Below are 22927 nucleotides of genomic sequence, written 5' to 3' on the forward strand. Positions count from 1 at the left end.
TGCATCAGAGCCATCCGTATAACGGGGATACGGGTAAGGCATGGTGTCGAAGTCTAGGTCTTCTGGTAACGCCGGAAATGGGATGAACTTGGCTTGGATAACTTTGGGAGGACTCGGAGGTGCGGCGAAGTCAGAGCCTATGTGTGACTGTGTGTCAAGAGCCGCTACTGGTGAGTGGTGCGACTTCGGGGGCTACGGTGACGATTATTGCGTGAGCACGGAGTCGGTAGTTTCCTCGGCTAGCTCGGCGTGGCAGGAGGTAGCCGAGAACGCGTGGTGCGATTGGGTGTCGTAATGGCACATGGGGTTTCCACCTACGTTGTTCGTTGTATTGCACAACGTGAACCGGGCGTGCCAAATTGTGTTGTCTCTACTCAGAGATAACACCTTCGATTACTTCTAAGGTAATCGGGTCAAGGGGTCGTGGTACGTAGTGGTGGATAAGAAACCTGGGATTGCACGGCTAGTTGATTACAAAAAACAGTCGGCCACAACCGGCCGTGTAAATTGTACTTGAAATTAAGATAGCAAATCCTAATAACACAGATAGATGCTCAAACATATTAGACCCACAAAGATAGATATATTAATAGATTCAGATGCAAAAGTTAGACGGCTCACGGTTAGAGTTCTATTGTACAATCAGATAGATAACCGTAACCCTCTCTAGACTAGGGTATAACTCTCCCTCTATTCCTCCTTTTTGTTGATATTGCTCCTCGTTTTATAGCTTCCCTTTCTGCTTGGCGGGCTTCAGCCAATCCTTTCTTCTCGGCCTTCATTCTCGGCTACACGTATTCTATTACCTTCCTCATTCTTGGTTGTCATTTTTCACCTACTTTACCTACTCATATCCTTAGATTCGTTTCACATTGTATCCCTTTTGTCCCACGGATAACAATAGATAATGAGCCTACAATTGCACCAAAACCAATGGAACTTGGCTATGATAAGGTTGAGCAAAGAAATATCAACTAAATTTCGATAGCATGAATGAACTTAAATGGCAATTACTTATTAAAACACTTGAGCTAGGCATACAACTCACTTGATATCAATGTTGATCCATAGCTACCCAACTTGGCCACAATGTCCAATGTGGAGTATATGCAACTCAAAACCAAATCAAGATTTTGCAACACTTATGTACCATGCCTTGGGAAAAATGTGGAGGCTCACATTTCAAACATCATACGCATACGTTACACCAAACTATAAAACCATCTTCTCTTGGAAACAAGAAACTACTTTCACTAGCCATTATGTTGCCCCACCATTGCTTCTATACAACTTGGTTCACATTCTCTTTTATGTAAGTTGGGGGCCCATGTTAGGGCACAAATGAAGAGACTCATTGACAACGTGCATTCAAAATGAACAAGTTCAAGAGTAAAGTGTCACACTTTAATATAATGTGCTACATTCAACCATATTCAAAATCGCTTTCCACAAACTATAAACCTGATACTCCCTATGCACATTTTTCTCATAATCATATTGCACATTCTCGATTGCAACACTCAACAATAAAGTTCTTATACATCGGGAGTCATTACTCAATTCCACACGTTATATAAGAACGTGCCACTAGGGTTCATAGGGAAATAATAAAATCCTTTGGCTGTTGGCTTGGCGGTTTATTTTACACCATAGCATCAAAGTTATAGAATTGATAGAATCCAAGTTTGCTCCTCACCCGTAGGCTAGGCCCTGTTCTCATAGATCACAATCGGTCTCTTGTGGACATTAAAAGGATATCTATCTATCTCTATATATATACACCTAAGTTTTCGAAATGAATTACATCGATAGCAAAGTGATTGATTGCATTTGCTTAAATATTTCAATAAAAATAAAAAGCATATGCACAAATGGATCATCAGATACAAGCATATGAAGATGATTGTTATAATGAAAAGATTAGTAGGTCAAAGGAGGGTTAAAATCGATTTTGCGAGCAACTGCAGTAAGCTTTTGCATAGCACAATCTTCTATTTGTCGAACTCTCTCTCTGGTGATCCCAAACCTGTTGGAAAGAGGGTAGGAGTAACGATCACCATATTGAACTGTAAATCAAATACTACATTCTCTTCTTTCCACTAAATCTTATTGTTCAAAGATAGTATTATAATAGAGGCAAAGAAAATTTTAAATATTGCTATTTGCAAAGCCACCAAAATATGCCTAACTTGTCAGGCACTTAGCAGAATACCCTGAAGTTTTCAAATTTTGCAAGAATACCCTCTACTTTTTCAAATTTTTATTACTGTAGAGGGGTATGGAGCAATATTTACAAACTTTGGGGTATTCTAGTCGGTTTTGCCCCTTTATGTTTTTGGGTTTTCTATTCCATACCTATGGCTGATTTTGCTGAGGGATACTGCCTTCCCATCAAGGCCATAATGAAGCCTTATGATTTCTTGCTCGCGTTGATTCAGCATATTAGATAACAAGTTGTCCACATCCTCCTGCAACAAAAGAAACCCAAATTCCCTTCCTTATTTTTAGCAGTGTGGGAGGCATTACTCAGTAACACAAAACAACATGGCATAAACTGTACTCACCCTCAAGAATCTCTTCCCAACTACCACCCAAGGGTCACTTTCAGGATTAGGATCTGCAACAAACTAAAGCAAAAAGAAGAATGTGAGACAGACCCATTTTATACTGGAACTATATTTTCTGGCAAGTTAGTAATTCTTTTGGAGCAGTTAAAAGCAATCTAAGGATACTAAATTATTAAAAATCTTGTAGACCAACCTTGCATATTAATGACAAACATTGGTGGAAAATTAAGGTATCAACCTTGCATATAAAAGCTTATCGACCAGCATCGCAAATTTTGATGCAAAAAACACAATTGTGAAAAGCTATTAACGATGAAGAAAGGGTAAAACTATAAGTAGAGCTAAGGGCAAGTCATATGTCAAAAAGCAAACAGGAAAATTTGCATATTGATCACAAAAAATGGTGAACAGCTACAGTCATCTGATGGTAAACCTTGCATATATGATTGTCTATTAGCCTATAGACCAATCTTGCATAATAATGATGAAAATAAATGGTGAAAAGCTAAGGTAAGCTGAAGTCTCAATAGAATATTTTTCAATAACCTCTAATCTCATAACATAGTATATACTACTACTAAAGTATGGTATAATAGATAAGATTAGGTTGAATTAGATTAGGTTAGATTAGATTAGATTAGAGGAGAGGAGAGGAGTAGCTATCGGCAACTGTACGGTTCGAGTGTGTCAAACTCAAACTCTTGTAAATTGAACCGTTTAAAAAACCGTTTACAAAAAGTCCACGAAACCATTTAAACCAAAACCGTTCAAACCAACCCTTTGCAAAAAGTCCAAGCTCAAACCAAACGGTTTTAGAGATTTTCAAACCATTAAACCATAAAAAACGTTTTTTCACGGTTTGGTTTCGGTTTTCAAAGTTAGGTCAAAATCAAATTCTCAATTCTCAATTTTTCAATTTTTCAATTTTTCAATATTCCAAATTTTAAATTTTCAAAATTTTAAAGATTTTTCCTAAAATGTCAGAATTAGGCTTAAAATGAAAAGGTTGTTAAATGAAATATTCAAGAATATATTTAAAAATTTTAATCAAGGGTAGGGTAGCGTAGTATAGGGTAGTATAGTGTAGAGTATTTCATCGTTTTTGTCATAAAAACACTCAACAAGTAGCTTGATTACACTATGTAGGGTTTCCTCCTCAGAACTGAATGATCCCCATCGTTTTCCCTTGTCAAAAGATATCATCTTCTTTACAGCCTGTAAGAAGTAATTAAAATAGATAAGAATATCATCAGGAATGACTTAATATCAACCAGAAGAAAGAAGAGGCGTCGTCGCATCCTTTAAATCTGGAGGGAAATAACCTGTTTACCTTTAATGTCACTGTGACTGTTTCCTCTGACATGTTTACAACATGAGAAAGATTCTGCATGGCACCTCAAAATTATTAATGTTTATCCTTCTTAACCAAAAAGTTCCTCTACTTCAAAAATAATCAGCACAATTAACAATCCATGATTATTGAGTCATATCCTTCATAACTAGGTCTGGAAATGTGCTAATAAGCAAGATAACAAGCTGATTTGAGCTATTGGCAGGAATATGCAGTTCATCCAAGTTGCTTATATGTCCATAATTACAATACAAAGTAAAATGCCCCCTGGAAGAATGTCACCTCCAGGCTTGCTATAAAAGCAATGCTATTGTTTTCAACCATTCAGTTCTAAAAAGCAAACTTGTAAAGCTAATGGTTGAGGAGAGAAGTGGTAGTGTAAACGATCTCAAACTAAAATAAATGGCATCTACAATGAAAGTAGGTTTTAGACCCATTATTTTACATTTGAAAACACAACCTTACAGTCATAAAGCATAAGATTTTCCACTACGACACAGCGTGAACTGTACCACTATGCCATCATGTATATATGTTTAATTTAAATGATAATTTCCTATGATTTAGGATATAATGTCTTGCTTTACATTTCTGACAATAAAACAATTATAAAACTGGACGGCATTCATTTCCTAAGAAACAAATGGAAGACAAGGTAGGTGCAACTATAGATACCATTTAAAACCAATACCTGGAAAGGATGCAGATTGTTAAACATAAATTCTTTTGGGATTTTGTGCGATATTCTGTAACTTTGCCATACCTAGTATATTAAAGATGACCCTTTGCTTTTCCAACGATACATGGAGATATGAGAAAGCCTTTATAAAACTTTAATGAAAGAGGGAATTAAAGATGACCCTTTGCTTTTCCAACGATACATGGAGATATGAGAAAGCCTTTATAAAACTTTAATGAAAGAGGGAAATTTTGATAATGCTGCCCTAGTTCTTAGCACAAGCATTCCTCCTTCCAAATGGAGCAACCCTAAGAAAATTATCATGCTAAATGAGATCCAATTCCAAATAGACATCTTTAGATGTTGGGGCAAAACAGAAAAGAAACTGAACTGCTATTTGCATGGGTGCACACGTCAACACTCTGAATCCATTTCTTCTCAGAAAGATAATTGATGCCGACTAATGTAATCGGCACAATCATTCAAACTTAAAATTAAAACAGAGCTTTGAAATGGAAATGACCAAAAGCCACAAAGCAATACCTTCACAGAAACAGGTGTTCCTTCTGTTGTCAGCATTTCCGAAGCCCTGTTAATAACACCTAACCTATGATGAATATGGGCAGGCAATCTCACAGTCCGTGAGTGCCCCGCCAAGGCTCGTGTTATGCCCTAAATGATCAATTTTCGCATCATATCAGAAAGGGAACATAGAGCCTAAGCCCAACAAATAACTTGTTTGCAACATACTTGCCAAATCCACCAATGCACATAAGTTGATAACCGGAAGCCTTTTGTATGATCAAATTTTTCAAGCCCTAGCAGAAGCCCAAGGGCACCCTCCTATGTTAATATTGTCACACAACCACCATGTTAGGGAGAAGAAAAATGAAGCTACATACATGATGTGGTATGACCTTTCTTCAATTGTTACCTGTACAAGATCAGAAAAGCTTAGTCCATGTCCAGTGTATTTATTTGCAACAGAGAATACAAGCCGCAAATTCGAGATAAACATTTGATCTCTTGCTCGATGTGCATCCAAGATTTTTCTTTGCACTTGAGAGAATGGCAGGTTAAGAGTCGAAGCCCATAGATCATTGGAGGGCTCATGCCCAAGGATTTTCGTAAGCCTGAGATCCATCATCCATCTCGATTTTCATTTGAAAAATAAATAAAAACTAGTGATGCCATGCAAATGAAAAACGACCCAGATCTTATAAACCTAAACGGAACTCATCATAAACCTGACGTAATAAAGAATTGAAGGAATCATAACTATCATTGAGTTTGATTCAGATAGAAGCACTATTGACTGTGGCTCTAATGAGGTTGCTGCAAGGTCTTTCCAAACATATCATAGGGATTTGCTAATATGTGATTTTCAATGTATCTATGATATTTGCAAGGTGATTTGACTCCATTATTTGAGAGGGCTAACAGCCAGCCAGCCAGCAGTGGGCTTATAGTTTAATTGGTTGAAACGTACCGCTCATAACGGTAATATTGTAGGTTCGAGCCCTACTAAGCCTATTCCCTGACATATCGCTGGTTGTGCTACAACTTGATTGCTAATACCTCACATGTTTGTGCAAGGAGTTTCCAAACATATCGAGTGGGTTGTGCTAACATTGATTGTTAACGTACGCTGTATTGGTAATGTGTCAAGTTGCACAATGTAGCCACTTCACTCTTAAGTCTCACATAAATAAGGAATGACTCCTTACTAAAAGAAAAGAGAAAGGAATAAAAGGAGCAATCTTACTTTATTCGTGCCGCTTTGAGGTTAGTTCCGATTTTCATTTTCTTGGAAAGGAAGAGTTCCTCCTCTTTAGTCAAGAGCTGTTTTGTGCATTTCATCCCCAAGGTTGTAACTGATGCAAGAGACTCATTGATCCTAGCTATCGAAGAAGCATGTAAAGATCGAAAATCCCTCGACAATCTCTTTCTCCGTGTGCTCAAATGTCGTTTCAACCCAAGTCGAACACCCATCATTACTTCTTCTTTTCCTCCAGGTTCAATCTCGGATGCATATGATATGGCCCTAGAGAGCCCTTTATCTTCTTTCGTCTCTGGAACAAAACTTTGTTTTTTAGAACTTTTCCGAGAAGCTGACTGTGGATTATGAAGGAAGCCTTTATCTTCTTCAGTGTCCAAAACCATACTCTGTTTTCGACGTCTTTTCCGAAAAGCCGAACGCACATTACTAAGAGACCCTCTATTTTCTTCATTCTTTGATACCATACTCATTTGGCAACCACTTTTCTCCAATTGCACCCTACTAAAGGATACTCTATCTTCTTCACAGTCTGATACCATGCACCGTTTCCAACCATCTTTCCAGGAAGCCGAATGTGGCCCCATAACTTCACTCTCTGATACCATACTCTGTTTTCGAGCATTTAGGCGGCGCTGTCGGGCTGATTTCCGACCTGAGCCTATCCTTGGGACTTCTTGTCCATGTGTGATTAAAGTCCATTGGTTCTCTAACAAAGACCTCTGAAGTTCTGTGATGAGCACTTCAGACCAATAACCTGTAGCCAGAGAAGGCACCACCTCCCTCTCTCTGTCAATCTCTCTCTCTCTTTCAAGCAAGGACCCAAATCCGCTTCTTGGACTAGATTCATCTATTAGAGGGTGTAAGGTAGTGGATTTCAAAGCTTTTGGTACGGGTCCACTTCTTGTTTTCCTGTTGGGTTGATTCACGGAGCAGATTAGTCTGTCAAAGCTGAGTGTGAGAAAGAGTCTTTCAGAATCTTGCATGTGAGGAGGGTGAGGGTGAGGATGGAGGTGAGTAGTGGGGAGGAAGGAAGAAGCCAAGAAGAGCTGTTGGGTGGGCATTTCTCTCAGCTTGCTTGCTTGCTCGCTCCTTCCTGTCTGTCTTCTTCACCACTCATACATACCATACCATTACCATTACCATTACCATACCACTCACCACCAATTCAGTCAGTGACACAGAACAAAACCAGAGCTACTAACTACTACATACACACATACATACTGATACAATAAGAGAAGAAAGAGGGGGTATGGTATGTATACATACAGTCTACTACGGATATATGTTGTTAGAAGAATCCCCCCAATTCTCAACTCTGCGTAGTCTGTCTTCATAGGGCTCTCAAGGTTTAGGGTTTATTTAGGATTATGTTTTTTATGTTTGCGGACTCGAGCTCGAGCTCGGGTTTTAAAAAGTATAGCATTAGCTTGTCCTATCATTTTCCAGGTGTTAGTAAACCCTATTACATCGTGCTGCTTTTTAGTGATAGGTTGGTTGCATATGTGGTGGTAAAACCTTTGGGAATTAGGGTTTTAAGTTATAGGTATTGATTGATTGATGTCTAGGATGTAGCATCATTTCATTGTATATTGTCATATGATTGTCCAACTAAGAGTTTGAAACCATTTCTAGTTACTGATTGCACGGTGTTTGTTTCGAGGTTTATGGTCTAGAGTTTCCGTCCATACATGGTTTGAGATTTAGGGTTTATAGTAAAGAACGATTCAAGAACTAGAACATCAGACATCAGACATTTCAATATGAAATTGGAGGTGATGTCGTTAAACTTTAAGATTTCTCGTATATTTAATGTAAATCAAGCTTCATGGGGGCATGTTTAGCTACACACAAAAGTTTGAAATATATAGTTGTAAATGTAATTGTTTTGATGAGCCTTATTTGAAAAGCATTAAAACTAAGCTCACAGGTTAATAAGTTTTTTTAAACTACTATTTTAACCAATCATATATTATGGTGGTTATCAATCGCTAATTATTTCGTCTCCTACTTGTGCACTCTGATTAGTTTTTACATCTTTACTCCTTGTTGTGTTTGGAAACAAGAGGCAATGCATTAGATTGTGCACATAATCTCTTGTTTGTGATGACATTGCATGGAATTGTCACCCCTCTCCTCATTGGCAACAATAAGGTGTCGAGCAAAGTTTTCACAATTTAATTCTCCTTCACCTTCATAAAGAAATTCAAGTTTACAGTTTCTTTCACTCCGTCTTCAAGGATCAAATAGCAATGCCATCTTTCATTGATCGTATCGTGGGACAATTTCGATGTCATAAAACCATTTTGTTGAGCAACCTATTTGTGTGGATGATGATCTCTAAGTAAAAATACGAAGACTTTTTTTTATATAACAAATTAATTTGAATCAAACCCACAACCTTAGTATTGCAAAACACAACTCGGGTCTTAAACTCTCATTGAGTTAATTTAAAAAACTAACTTGTGACACATTTTTTCCTATCTATCACATTATTATAACACATAATAACACTGAAAAATTATAACACATTATAACACAGAAACATTATAACACATTTGTTTCCAAATACATATACATATATGTATGTATGTATATAACGAAAAAGGAGTAGACCGTAGCAGTGCAATATTGTATGTATGTAGTTTGTAAGTAAGTAAATAATATACAGTATACATATGTATGTATGTATGTATATGTAAATGACAGACAAACATGTATGTATGTATTAGCAGTAGAAAGAAAAAGATTCATTCATTCAGCCAGTTTTGTTTTTCCTGCAGACAGACAGACAAACAGAGAAGAGAGACGATGTTCGGCTACAACCAAGAAGACGGGAAGTTGATCTAGAGATCCGGTGGGGAATTCGAAGACCATGAGGTTCTTCTGTGCCTCTTCTCTACTCCCATTTCGCGGGAAGCGCCGCTGCCTTTCCGTTTCTTTCTCTCACCTCAAATCTCACCTGTGAATGTGGTTTTTCAGGGCCTTATCCTTCAAATTTCTTCTGTTCTCAGCGCTCATCCTGAGGCTCAACGCTCAACAAGAGAATGGTAACAAGTTCAGAGAGAGAGAGGCCACTGACGATCAGCTACCTTATCCCATTCTGTGAGTTCTTCCAACGCTTGTTAACATTTATTTCTTTGTTGATTTGATTATACGAGCCTGCAGATTGTGTCGAAGATTCATTCACTCCTTCCATGTATTGCCATGCTACTTCATATTGTGATGCATTTCAACATTCATAACATACCTGTGTTTTATGACACTGGTGGTATTAATAGTAGATAATGAGGACGAATTGAATGACCTGAATGTTCAGTGGCGACCTTTGTGATAGGAACACTACCATAGATTACGAACTAAATATAGCTGAGAGCCTTGAAATTTTCTTATTTGGTATTGGACATGTTATAAAGGTCTATGGTTCAGAGGTAGATCTCACAAATAATCATTATAGGATACAATGATTGTGGTCTTGGGAACGTCAATATCATAGCCCAATCTTCTATGGCTCTGATATTTTGGGTAGATGACTAGGATGGACATACTTGCGTAGGGTCCAGGGATGTGAACACCTCTATATATATTAAAGGTAAAGAGGGATGTTTGAGGGAGCAGCTATTGAGGGATGATGTTCAGCAAACAGAGAGTAGAGACACAGACTTTTGGGTGTACCCAACCACCTTGATTGGTACACAAGAAAAAAAAGGTTATTATATTAGTTAACCCTTATATTAGTTAACCCTACAAAGAAAGAGGTGTGTTCACATTACAAAAGGAGGTGTCCTGTCAGGTGAACAATGTGTTCGCATATACGAATAATTACCTAATTTGTGAACTACGGGCCTTTACACCTAACAACCTCCCACTTAAAGGTCCAATGTGAACATTCAAGTAACTCGCACTAACTGTATGCAATGCTCATGTAGAGCTTTGCCAAGACTTTTAGTGAGAATGTCTGTAGGATTATCCCGTGTTTTGATTTTGGTCAATGTGACTAGACCATCCTCCAAAACTTCTGATAAAGTGATGTCGCACATCAATGTGTTTGGTGCGCAAATGAAACATGGCATTCTTCGCCAGATACACAACACTCTGGCCATCACATCCTAACACAGGAGTACTAACAGACATGCCAATATCTTCAGCAAGTCTTCTGAGCCATATAGCTTCCTTTGAAGCTTCTGTAGCTGAAATATATTCAGCTTCAATAGTACTCAGTGCTACAATCTTTTGCAATTTGGAGCACCAAGACACTGCTCCACCAGCAACCGTAAATATATACCCGCTAGTAGACTTACGTGTATCCATGTCACTTGCCATGTCTGCATCACAATATCCCTGCAAACTTAATGCACCCTTCCCATAGCATAAACATTTTCTCCGTGTACCTTTAAGATACCTGAATATACACTTGACATCCTCCCAATGTGCTTTGCCGGGATTAGACATATAGCGATTGACAACTCCCACTACATAAGCAATGACAAAAATATGAAGGAATTCCCTTCATAGCATTGACTTCTATCTCATCCTCTGGACAATCAGCCTTGCTAAGTTTAAGATATGAAGGCAAAGGAACTCCAAGGAACTTTGCTTTTGCCATATTAAATCTGTTAAGTACTTTTTCACTGTAATTTTCTTGTGACAAAAACAACAATTTGCCCTTTCTGTTTCTACTGATTCTCATGCCCAAAATATGCTCTACATTTCCCAAACCTTTCATAGAGAAGACCGATTTCAGTTTATCTTTTAGAGCATCAAGACTAGTCTTTCTTTTCCCAGCTAGCAACATATCACCCACATATAGAACGAGTATGATGGGACTGTCATTGATATCCTTTTCCGTGTATAAACAATGATCTGCATAGCTACAATCAAAACATTGAGAAAGCATAAAAGTATCAAACTTCTTATACCATTGTCGTGGTGCTTGTTTTAGGCCATACAGGCTACGTTTTAGTTTGCATACCAAATGCTCCTTGTTAGGGACTACAAAACCCTCAGGTTGTTTCATGTAGATCTCTTCATCAATATCACCATGCAAAAAAGCGGTCTTTACATCCATTTGGTAAAACTCCAGATTAAGCATTGCAGTGAGAGCAAATAGCACACGAAGTGTGGTCATCTTCACAACAGGAGAGAAGACCTCTGGGAAGTCAATACCTTCCTTCTGTGCATAACCCTTGGCAACTAATCTTGCCTTGTATTTTGGTTTCCCTTCAATTTTCCTTACTTTATAAACCCACTTATTCGGAAGAGCTTTCCTTCCTTCAGGTAAGGACATAATATCCAAAGTATCATTTGCATACAAAGATTTTATTTCTTCTTGCATTGCAAGCTCCCACTTACTGCTAAGTTCACATGACATTGCCTCCTTATAAGTAAGAGGCTCACCCTCATCTGACAGCATGACATAATGCAAAGAGGGGTCATATCTATATACCTGCCTCCTTAAACGATTAGACCTACGTACCCAATGATCAGTATTTTCTGGGATTGGTTCTAAATCTGGAGGAAAATCAGTTTCAGTGCTTTATGGCTGTTGCAAACCATGTCTAGCATGTCATTCAACATCTATATTTTGTTGTTCAGTACCTTCACCTCGTTGTCCAAGACCTTCATGAGCATCTCTTTGTTGTCCAACTTCTTCTGGCTCAAAGGTAACCTGTCGATCATCATATTCAACCTTTGGTATAGCATCATGAGGTTTATTTTCAGATTTTGTGGATGGCTGTAATTGCTGAAATGTAACACTCTTAGAGTTCTCAATAGAGGAACAAGCATTTTTCAGCAATTTTTCTTCATTAAAAACAACATCCCGGCTGCGTACAATTTTTCTGGACTGAGGTAACCAAATCCTATAGCCCATTTCACCTTCATCACCATAGCCCATAAAAATGCCCATAGTGGACTTAGCATCGAGCTTGTTTCTCAGCTCACATCTAATGTGTTGCCCATGGTGGACTTAGCATCAAGCTTGTTTCTCAGCTCACTTCTAATGTGTACAAATGCATCACAACCGAAAATTCGTAAATGGAATATGAGGCTGGTTTGCCAGACCAAACCTCCTCAGGGATTCCATTCTTTAAGGACTTGTTGGGAGAACATTTACATATATGAACCACGGTTTTTAATGCTTCTCCCCAAAATTCATGAGGGAGATTAGCTGTGGACAGCAGGTCCTATTATACCATTTTGCCACCCCATTTGATGAAGGGTTATATGGAGCTATAAGCTCTCTTTTAATACCATATAAGTCACAAAAGGACTTACATTTTGCAGATGTAAACTCACCCCCATTATCTGTTCTAAGACATTTCAAATTTGTCCCTTTTTGGGTAGTCACAAATGCATGAAAAGATTTAAATGCACCAAATGCATCACCTTTGTTTTTCATCAAGTACACCCAAATCCTAGAATAATCATCGATAAAGGAAATAAAATATGCAACACCGCCCAAAGATTTTACAGGCATGCTACATACATCAGAATGCACCAAATCTAGCACATTTGGTTTACGAGAGACTCCAGAATATTAAGGATTTCTCATTTATTTGCCAAATATACAATCATTACAAAAAACCAGCTTTGATCCTTTAACATCAAATATTTTTAGAGCAGAAAGGACTTCAAGTCCTTTTTGGCTCATATGTCCTAATCTCTTATGCCAAAGCTCTAAACGAGAGTCAAATTCAGCAATAGCAAGAAACCTTCCAGGTAAAGCTTTACATTGCAAACAGTAGAGAGTGCCCTTTTTGCAACCTTTCACAATAACCATAGATCCTTTCGTAAGTTTCCAGAATCCACCACTGAATAATATGGTGTAACCATGCAAATCCATCTGTCCTACAGATAACAAACTTTTCTTAATGCCAGGTACATATATGACATCTTTGAGCACGAGTTCTTGACCATTATCCAAAGACAAGTGTATGGTGCCAATACCATCAATATTGCAAGCACTATTGTTAAAAAGATAAACTTTTCCATAACTGTCCGCATCAAATGTGGTAAACACTCCAAACATGGAGTAACATGAAAAGAAGCTCCGAAGACTACTATCCATGTCTGTGTCAATCCATCATCAATTGACAATAAAGCATCAATAACATCTGTTTTGGTGATTTGTATGTCTTGAACATGAGCTATTAAGGCATCACCTGTAATACAAAGTACATCACCATCTTCACTAGATAGGTCTTCAATGATAACATCTGAAGCCATATTAGCTTTCTCTGTTGTATTAAATTTATCATCTTTATTTTTCTTCTCTCCTACATTCTTCTTCCTTTCTAGTTCCATCTTCCAATATCTACTATCAGGTTTCTTATGACCTTTACGGCCACACTGCTAGCATGTGATATCTTGTTGCTTTCCTTTCCCTCTACTCTTACTTCTATTTCTTTGTTCTACATTTAGGTTCTTGTTATCATATCTCCCCCCTAATATTGTATGCTGAACCACTACCTTCTCCGTTAGATTGTCTTCTAATCTCTTCATTGAGAATAGAGCCCCGCACACCATTGAAGGTCAAGTTGGGGCTATTAGACAATGAAACAACTAATGTTTCCCAAGTATCGGGTAAATTCATAAGTAAGAAGATAGCTTTGATCTTGTCATCAAAAGCTGGTAATCCTGAATCTTGTAGTTGGGATAGAGTACCTGTGAATAACGATAGATGCTCTGTTGCACCTTTCGACTCATCAAGCTTCATACTGACAAGTTTTCTCATCAAATGCACCTGATTAACAGGATTAATATTCTTGTAAGTTGTCTTAAGTTTCTCCCAGACTTGATGGGCAGTAGTCAAGTCCTTTATATCTACAAGAATCTCATCAGAAACAGCCATTTTAATATATGTAATGGCTTTCTTATTCAGAGTGTTCCAAGCATCATTTTTCATGCTCTCTGGTTTCTTTTCCAAGAGAGCATCTTCACAATCTCTCAGAAAGAGGATGCCCAGCATACGCTCTTTCCACAATTCGAAACCTTTTCCATCACATCTCTTGATTTCAAAGAGGTTTTTCACTTCAGTTGAAGTGGAGGCTATTGCTCCCAAGATTTATGACAGATTTCTTCAGAAATTGAGCAGAAGACCAATAGGATAGGGTCTGAAAGAATTGAAAAAAAAGCTGTGTTTTCTGCTGATTCTGAATCTAAAAAAACAGCAAAGCAGTGGAAAAAGATTTGGCTCTGATACCAGTTAAAGGTAAAGAGGGATGTTTGAGGGAGCAGCTATTGAGGGATGATGTTCAGCAAACAGAGAGTAGAGACACAGATTTTGGGTGTACCCAACCGCCTTGATTGGTATACAAGAAAAAAAAGGTTATTATATTAGTTAACCCTACAAAGAAAGAGGTGTGTTCACATTACAAACGGAGGTGTCCTGTCCAGGTGAACAATGTGTTCACATATATGAATAATTACCTAATTTGTGAACTACGGGCCTTTACACCTAACATATATTTCCCTAAATATAATCAAGCTCCTAGAGAGAGCTAGCTATACATCCACTTTTGCAATAGTTTACAATGTAGGTTTAGGCATTTGTAGACTTCGACGCATGGATGACACATTTTTTCACAATGTAATTTCAACTCCCAGATGAAACATGTTACAAGTTCAATAGCTGTACATGGTTTAGGCAGGTTTACTGGCCTAGTGCTTCAAGTGAACTTTATGGTATGATCATTGTTATATGCAATTGCATAAATTTACTGCATAACAAGATCTAGGGTTGCTATATGATTGACATGGGGCATTCTATAAAGGTCTTGTGAGTTGAATCCTATCTACTTTTCTGGTGAGGTTACACGATGCAATTTTAGTGAAGTTGGGGAAAATTTTGCAAAGCTCGATATACTATGGTATTATTCCATGATATAGCACTCAAATCAAAGAAACTGCATTAGACCATAGTTATGAGAGATGTACAGTATTGTTTCTATATCATTAATGTTATGGTAGCTATGATAGTTCCCAGATCAGCGATTATATATATATATTATTTATGTCTATATATAAATAATATGTCTACGTGTAAGAGAAGCTTCACAAATATTCTTTACGTAAAGCATTGATATTATGTTGCCTTGTAACATTTTATCGCAAGGTGTTCCTCTATAAACTTCATGATATGAATGCTGTGTGCTTTTGCATCAGTTAACTTGAGCTAAGACAACATAGGACTCCACCTAAATTATTTGAATTAGGATTTATATAATATGAACTATATGACAGTTAGACCCATACTGTCAAATTGTTAAATTACGCATATTAGGCATCTTATGGCCATTCTTAGTAAATGCAAGTTAGTTGAAAAAGAAAAACGGGTGTAAACTCAAATAACTATAGAAGAAGGTAAACTAAAGAAAACTATACAGGGAAAAGCGGTGAACTGACTCATGTCAATCCAAAACAGTTCTTTGTACCACTGGTCCTGGTGGAAAAAAAGACAGTAGAGTTTTAGTTTAAAACCTTTCTAACCGTGGCCCGTATCCATGGCTTGGTTTAAAAGCCATTTTGGGATTGACTTATGAAAATATACTTGTACATCAATTCTAGAGTTGTGTACACATATTTACATAAGAGTTGTAGCTGTCTGATGTGTTTGTGTTCAACATGTGTCTGTATGTGTTCATGTAGCACCTATTGCAAGTTGTCCTCATACTAATGATTCTTAGTTTCTTTGTGCTACAGTGATGAAGTAGCGTTAACTAATACACAATGCCCTCAGCATGTTGAATTAAGATGGCAGGCAGAAGTAAGCTCTAGCATATATGCGACTCCTTTGCTGGCAGATATTAACAGGTATGTATGATAAGGCCAAACATAGCTGCCAAGAGAATGCAAGAGTATCTTTTGTCTGAGTTCATGATAAGTAGCCCCTTCTTCTGTTAAATATTTTGTAGTGATGGGAGAATGGAGGTGGTTGTTCCATCTTTTGTGCATAACATAGATGTCCTTGATGGTTCAGATGGTGAAAAATTACCTGGTATCTCTCTTTTCTATTGTATTGTAAAGCTGAAGCTAGTTTTGTAATGTTCCAGAAATTATATCCTGTTTTATATGGATACAGGTTGGCCAGCAACACATCAGTCTACAGTTCATTCAAGTCCTTTACTGTATGACATCGACAGGGATGGAGTTCGGGAAATAACAGTTGCAACGTACCATGGAGAAATCCTTTTTTTCAGGTCTATTAGATGTTTATAGTGTTTTTTTTTCAGGATTGGAAGATGATGAAATTCCTAAAGTTCACATTATATTTCATGTGTGTGAAGGCCTTCAGGTTATTTAATGACAGAGAAACTGACTCTGCCTAGAGAGCGTGTTCGTAAGGATTGGTATGTGGGTGTAAAAACAGATCATGCAGACCGTTCACATTCTGATGTAGATGATAAGGGTCTCACTGAAGAAACTCTAAACCACCCTGATGGTAAACATGATAGATTCCTTTGTGAGGAGCCTTTTTATTATTGGAAGTATCAAGTATACCTCTTTCAAGCTTTTGTTTCCCTCCAATTATTGGGTTCTTAGTTGATGAATAATGCAGATAATTCTAAATCAACTAGGGACAATATCGAGAAGACTACAACGTCAAAGCCCGTTGATGCTAAAGTTGAAGTTAATGCATCAAAAGTGTCTATTGATAGCATTGACACAGTCAACAGGAAAGAAGGTGAACTGCCCGTCAGTACTACCAAGGTGACAGAAGGTGTGAAAATTGATGAAGTGTTGAAGAGTGAACTATTAGGCAGTGGATTGGAAATGGCTGCTGCTTCTATAAATAGGTCCTTAAATTTGGATACGTTATCCACGGTACAAAAAGGCCGACGAAGACTTTTTGATGCTCAAGATGGTTTGGGTGTAAATGATACTCCGACGGTGGAAAATGACCAAGAGGCCTTAGAAGATACTGCTGATGCTTCATTTGATGTTTTCCGTGATGAGGAGGAGAACATGGAGGATGGTTTGACGGAAGAATATCAATATGATTATGATGATTATGTAGATGAGGCAATGTGGGGTGATGAGAACTGGAAAGAAGCTCAGCATGAAAAGGAGGAGGACTATGTAAATATCGATGCACATGTCTTATGTACTCCTGTAAGTCAGTTTCTCTTCATGTTTCAGATCATTAAATGATTTAACAGACTCTGTTATTCCTCTTCCTCAGGAAAACCATTTTGGTACTTCCTGTTCTGATACTTTATGCATTTATTTTTGTCTAATATTTGATAGAAGTAGTTATTGCATTCACTAGCAGGTATGGGCATCAAGTCTTCATCATTTACCTCGAAAATTTCATATGGAGCTACCCTGTGTTTGGACAAGTGTTGTGAATGAAACCTTCTGTGGTATTGTGTTTTTGTGTGAAGGAAGAATGTTTTAAATGGAAAGCAGTTTCTCTGCTCTCTTAATAAGTATATCCAGTGTTTATTTGACCGCTCGCAGAAAGTTATTAATCTTTATCTAGCTTGGTTGATTATTTCTTCAAAAAGCAAACTTGGCAGATTAATTATGAAGAGCTTTTGCATCAAATATGATGAAGGAGAGCATGCCATTCTCATTTGTATGCTATACATTGCTGAGATAATGTTCAGCTTTTAAAGCTGATTTACAAGACACTTTCTCTGTAACTAATTTTGGTCATTTGCACTACTATCTTTGTATAGGCAGAATATTAAGTGGCAATTCAACTATATTGGCCAATGACTTCAGTATTTAATTTCTGAAGAAAATTTATTAAACAACTGTGGTGATATGGTGCATTTGTCTAGACTTCACGGTCACAAGGAGGGCTATTTCTTAGCTTGCCATTCTCTGCTTGGTGCAAAAGCTTTTGTTTCCCAATTTATTCTATGGACAAAGTAACCGTGCACCATCTGATCATTAAATTAGAAATAACATAGAAAATGATGTATTTTATATCAAATCAAATGCACAGGATATTTTCATCGTGTTTGGTTTAAATATTTGTGCATTTTGTCTACTTAATCATTCAATGAGTTGCATGTTCTAACATTATACATTGTTGTTTCAGGTCATAGCTGACATTGATAAAGATGGTGTTAATGAAATGGTGATAGCCACTTCTTATTTTTTTGATCGTGAGTAAGTTGTCTCACTAGATTTATAGCTCAGTTCAGTATAACTTTATGCATTGTTTGCTTTTCTTCTTTCCAGCTGCATTTTTAAGGCATCTGACCAGGTCAAGTTAATTCTAAATTTGGACACTAACCACTGAACTTAAGTATCAGTGCTACCTGTGACACAATTTTCAAAGTGAAGTTTGTGATTTACAATAGACAATCTTTATTTTTGTAGTTCTCCAAAATTTATGTTTTAATTGAAAAACCAAAATCTTCAGGTACTATGATAAGCCTGAAGCTGCAAAGGAGTTGGATGGTATTGATATCACAAAATATGTTGCGGGTGCTATTATTGTCTTCAATCTAGAGACAAAACAGCTGAAATGGAAGAAACTTTTGGATCTTAGCACTGATGATGGCCAATATCGTGCATATATCTATTCATCCCCAACTCTGGTTGATTTGGACAATGATGGTTATCTGGACATCCTTGTTGGAACATCTTATGGCTATTGTTATGCCCTTGATCACCGAGGTCAATCATATGATACAAACTGTCAAATACATATTTCAGTTTGTGCTCTGTTCTGTAAACTCATATGGATGTGTTACAGGTGAATTTCGAGAAAAGTTTCCATTATTGATGGGCGAAATTCAAGGGCAAATCGTAGCTGCTGATATAAATGATGATGGTAAGATTGAGTTAGTTACAACAGACACTCGAGGTAATGTAGCTGCATGGACCAATCAGGGAGAAGAACTCTGGGAGGTTCATCTGAAAAGTCTCATTGCACAGGTAAATAATATATATAACTGTTACGATGTTTATTAACTGAAGAAAACATATGGGCTTTAATTGTTGTGGATGCAATTAGCAGAATTGAGGAATTCTGCATTAGCAAGTCAACCCAGATTCTGCTTAAATTCAGGCTTTTATGTGAGAAAACAATGTGACATTCAGCTAGACTCAGACTCGGGGCATAACCATTGTTCATTAGATGATAGACTAGATAGAGCATACATTGCATTTTTTTATGGACATTTTCACAATGTATGAAAGAGATCATTCTTACTTTATTTAAAAATAGGAGTATCCCTCGATAGAAAGCATATTTAGCCTTTTATTAAGAAGTTTTAGGATAGCAATGAAATCATGAGCCAGTTATGATGCTGGAGAAGCGTCATGTCAATCAGCAATATTAAGAAAAGGTTCTCTAAATATCCGTTAGTAACATAATAAGTGGCTGTTCCTTTATGTTTTCGACTGTCTTGATAAGATCCTATTGTTCACAACCATATCTAAAAGAACAATAGCAGTCTTAACAAAGTAAAAGTTATTGTTGGAAATCCATGTACTATTTTCTTAATTAAATTTAAAAGTTTTGCAGGGGCCTACTGTGGGGGATATTGATGGAGATGGGCATACAGAAATAGTAATTCCAACTGCATCAGGTAACATTTATGTCCTAAAAGGTTCAAATGGGCACACAATGCGACCATTCCCATTTCGCACTCATGGACGAGTAATGGCACCGGTTCTTCTGGTGGACTTCAACAAAGAAAACTCAGAAAGAAGAACTCTTACCCTGGTAGCCACTTCATTCGATGGATACTTGTATCTCATCGATGGTTCAACGGCTTGTGCTGATGTTGTAGATGTTGGGGAGACATCGTGAGTCTCGATATCTCTATGACATTTTCCTCTGTTTTAATCTGAGTCTCAATATCTCTATGACTTTTCCTCTGTTTTTTTCTGTCCTCATATCGACATCTATCCATCCCAATTTCTGTCTCAATCCTTATTATTTTAATACAGGTATAGCATGGTCTTAGCAGATAATGTTGATGGAGGGGATGATCTTGACTTGATTGTCTCAACCATGAATGGAAATGTATTCTGCTTCTCTACCCCTGCTCCATACCATCCCCTCAAGGTAACTAGTGTCTGGAACTGTATCCGTGTGGTGCTCATGAATTGGTTATTTATATTTTACAAAACAAGATCAAATTTATTTGATAACATCACTTATCTTATATGTGAAATTTGCAGTCTTGGTCATCCCAAACACAGGGAAGAAATGTTCTTGCATCTCGTTCGAGAAGGGAAGGTATATATATTTCTGCATCATCTAGGAGTTACCGCGATGAAGGGGGCGAAGGCTTCTGGGTGCAGTTCAATATTATTGATGAGCATCATTTACCTTCTGGTAGCCATGGACCCTATAATGTAACGGTGAGTTTGTGTTATTCACTCTTACAGTGATAGATACATACATGTAAATATATTGATTTGTAAAATTGTATATATATGTATGTGTGTGGGATTGAGTTTATATTAGCAATACATATAGTCAAAATATTACCACAATCTGATTTCTCCACCTTAATACCTGGGGGTTTCCACTGGTGGGAGTTGAACCCCCTGACCCATTGCTTATCAGGATCTTTTTAATGCTAAATAGAAATTTCTCATATTTTTATTTTTATTTTTATATATATTTTGCCACAGGCGACACTTCTTGTTCCACGAAATTATATGGGCGAGAAGCGGTTTATCGAGTCTCAGTATATCAATGAACCAGGAAAACACCAATTTAGATTGCCCTGTGTGCCGGTTCGGTCTTCGGGGACAGTAATCTTGGAGATGATCGATAAGAATGGGTTTTATTTCACCGATGAATTCTCACTCTCTTTCCATATGCATTATTACCGATTGATGAAGTGGATGGTGGCTTTGCCAATGTTGGGAATGTTTTGTATTTTGTTATGGCTTCATCCTGAAACAGGAGCTGCCCTTCCATCATTTTCTCGAGATAGGTGATTTTCTATAGCTGATGTATTGTTTCCATGAGAACGTTAACATAAATTATGCTGGAAAATTTGGTGGAGTTTCTTCTCCAGAAACCAGTTGTAACCTATCAATTGAATCATATGGTTAGTGACAATTCACTAAAGAGGATTTTAATGAAAATGTTAGTGATGTAAAGTCAATGACATATAAGAAATTTTGGGTCCCTATTGTAAGCATTCAGATGGGAGTTTTATTCCCAAAGTTTTTTAAATTTCAGCTGGTACTAGATGTGTATTCTCAATCCATATTATCCTAGTTTGTTTGATGATCAATCATTGCAAAAATTGCCTCACTCATGACCATGTCTTCTTGACAACCAATAACTAAAATGAGTGGCGTCATTCATAAGTTGTGTTTATAGTGGCTACACCGTTTATTTTTGAAACTCCAGTATTTTGATGAGAAACTTATGAAATTCTTGTGTCTAATGGTATTCTTTTTTTATTTTCTATGCATGTATAACTTCAGTAATGCAAATGCTGTTGAAGTTATAGTGAAATATCATGAAGGATTGTAACGAAGCTTGTATGTCATGATTAGATGCTATCTCAACTTTCAAGTGGATCTGAAGTATGCTAGACAGGTTTATTTTCAACGTTGATGATCTAGAGATGCACTTATAGAGAGGAAAACAAAGGAAGTTAATGCATATGTATGATGATATATTAGCATCCATAGGGGAACCAACATGGCGGGCACATGGAATTAACAATTGTGAGAAGGAAGGGACTCATTCACTTGTATGGATGTGGATGTAAAATGTTTCAAAAGAAAAAGAAAAAACAAGGAGACAAGATCCTTTTTTGATGTTTGTCTCAAACTTAATCAAATCAAAGCACACTTTTATTTTAAGTTGGAGTAGATCCTTCAATTGTGATCTAGTTAAAGCATGCATCATGTTTACTTGAGGCCTATTTAGACTTTGTAACTTCTTGAATAATTGTGAAAAATATAACATATTTTTAGATATGTGCTGAGCATTATATATTTTCATTGTATAATGCATGATCATGTAAAAGGATGCATAAAGTTTCAGTGTAAGAAAGTTAACAGAAATAAGGATGGTCAACTTTGCTAAGCATTTTGGAATTCTACATGTAATGATACTGGCAAACAATACTAAAAAACAGAAAAAGAAAAAGAGATCAATATGAAATATATTGACGATGGCAATGAAATGTGGATTTAGATGAGCTTAAACCCTAAACCCTAAACTCTATCTATTATTGTAAACTAATCTTCATAATCTCATCTACAAATTAAGCATAAATATGTGCTTAATTGTGATTATGAGGCCTCAACTCTGATTGAACAGAAGTATGTAGTTTTTGAAAATAAGCAAGCATGCTGCTTGTATTTCTAATGCAAATTTCTATAAAAATCAATGACAATGTAAGCGAATTTCCAAACTTCATTTGCCACTGAGTTACCCAAGATGATACAATAAAGAGAAATCTGGGTTTAGTAGAAAAGAGAATTTGTTGATGATTACGAACTGCCCTAATGTGCATCAAGCTCCATCTCCAACATAATGAAAAACAATAAACTTTGCAATTTGAGGTCCATGATTACTGGCATAATACGAGGATTTATGCTCTTAC

The 22927-nt window shown here is 37.1% G+C and overlaps 2 protein-coding genes across 2 annotated transcripts; one reads left to right on the top strand and one right to left on the bottom strand.

The window, feature by feature from the left end:
* Window positions 1-1807: 1807 nt before the first annotated feature.
* LOC147857726 (uncharacterized) lies at window positions 1808-7457 on the bottom strand. Its single transcript, XM_087327462.1, has 9 exons — window positions 6363-7457; window positions 5532-5730; window positions 5348-5440; window positions 5141-5269; window positions 3898-3951; window positions 3705-3782; window positions 2565-2627; window positions 2356-2468; window positions 1808-2026 (listed from the first exon to the last, which is right to left on the bottom strand). Exons 1-9 carry the CDS (start codon window positions 7436-7438, stop codon window positions 1921-1923), a joined length of 1911 nt encoding a protein of 636 aa, XP_087183588.1. The 5' UTR covers window positions 7439-7457; the 3' UTR covers window positions 1808-1920.
* Window positions 7458-9126: 1669 nt separating this feature from the next.
* On the top strand, window positions 9127-21446 carry DEX1 (defective in exine formation protein (DEX1)). The gene is made up of 14 exons (XM_087326883.1): window positions 9127-9257; window positions 9360-9482; window positions 16080-16190; window positions 16292-16374; window positions 16459-16576; window positions 16664-16818; window positions 16936-17489; window positions 18427-18497; window positions 18754-19010; window positions 19090-19271; window positions 19864-20147; window positions 20292-20409; window positions 20526-20708; window positions 20985-21446. Exons 1-14 carry the CDS (start codon window positions 9253-9255, stop codon window positions 21294-21296), a joined length of 2556 nt encoding a protein of 851 aa, XP_087183009.1. The 5' UTR covers window positions 9127-9252; the 3' UTR covers window positions 21297-21446.
* The last annotated feature ends 1481 nt before the right edge of the window (window positions 21447-22927 follow it).

Source organism: Azolla caroliniana, unplaced genomic scaffold (assembly GCF_043228905.1).
Source record: "Azolla caroliniana isolate FFs.n. ecotype wild unplaced genomic scaffold, voAzoCaro1.0.p SCAF_11, whole genome shotgun sequence".
NCBI classification, from domain to species: domain Eukaryota; kingdom Viridiplantae; phylum Streptophyta; class Polypodiopsida; order Salviniales; family Salviniaceae; genus Azolla; species Azolla caroliniana.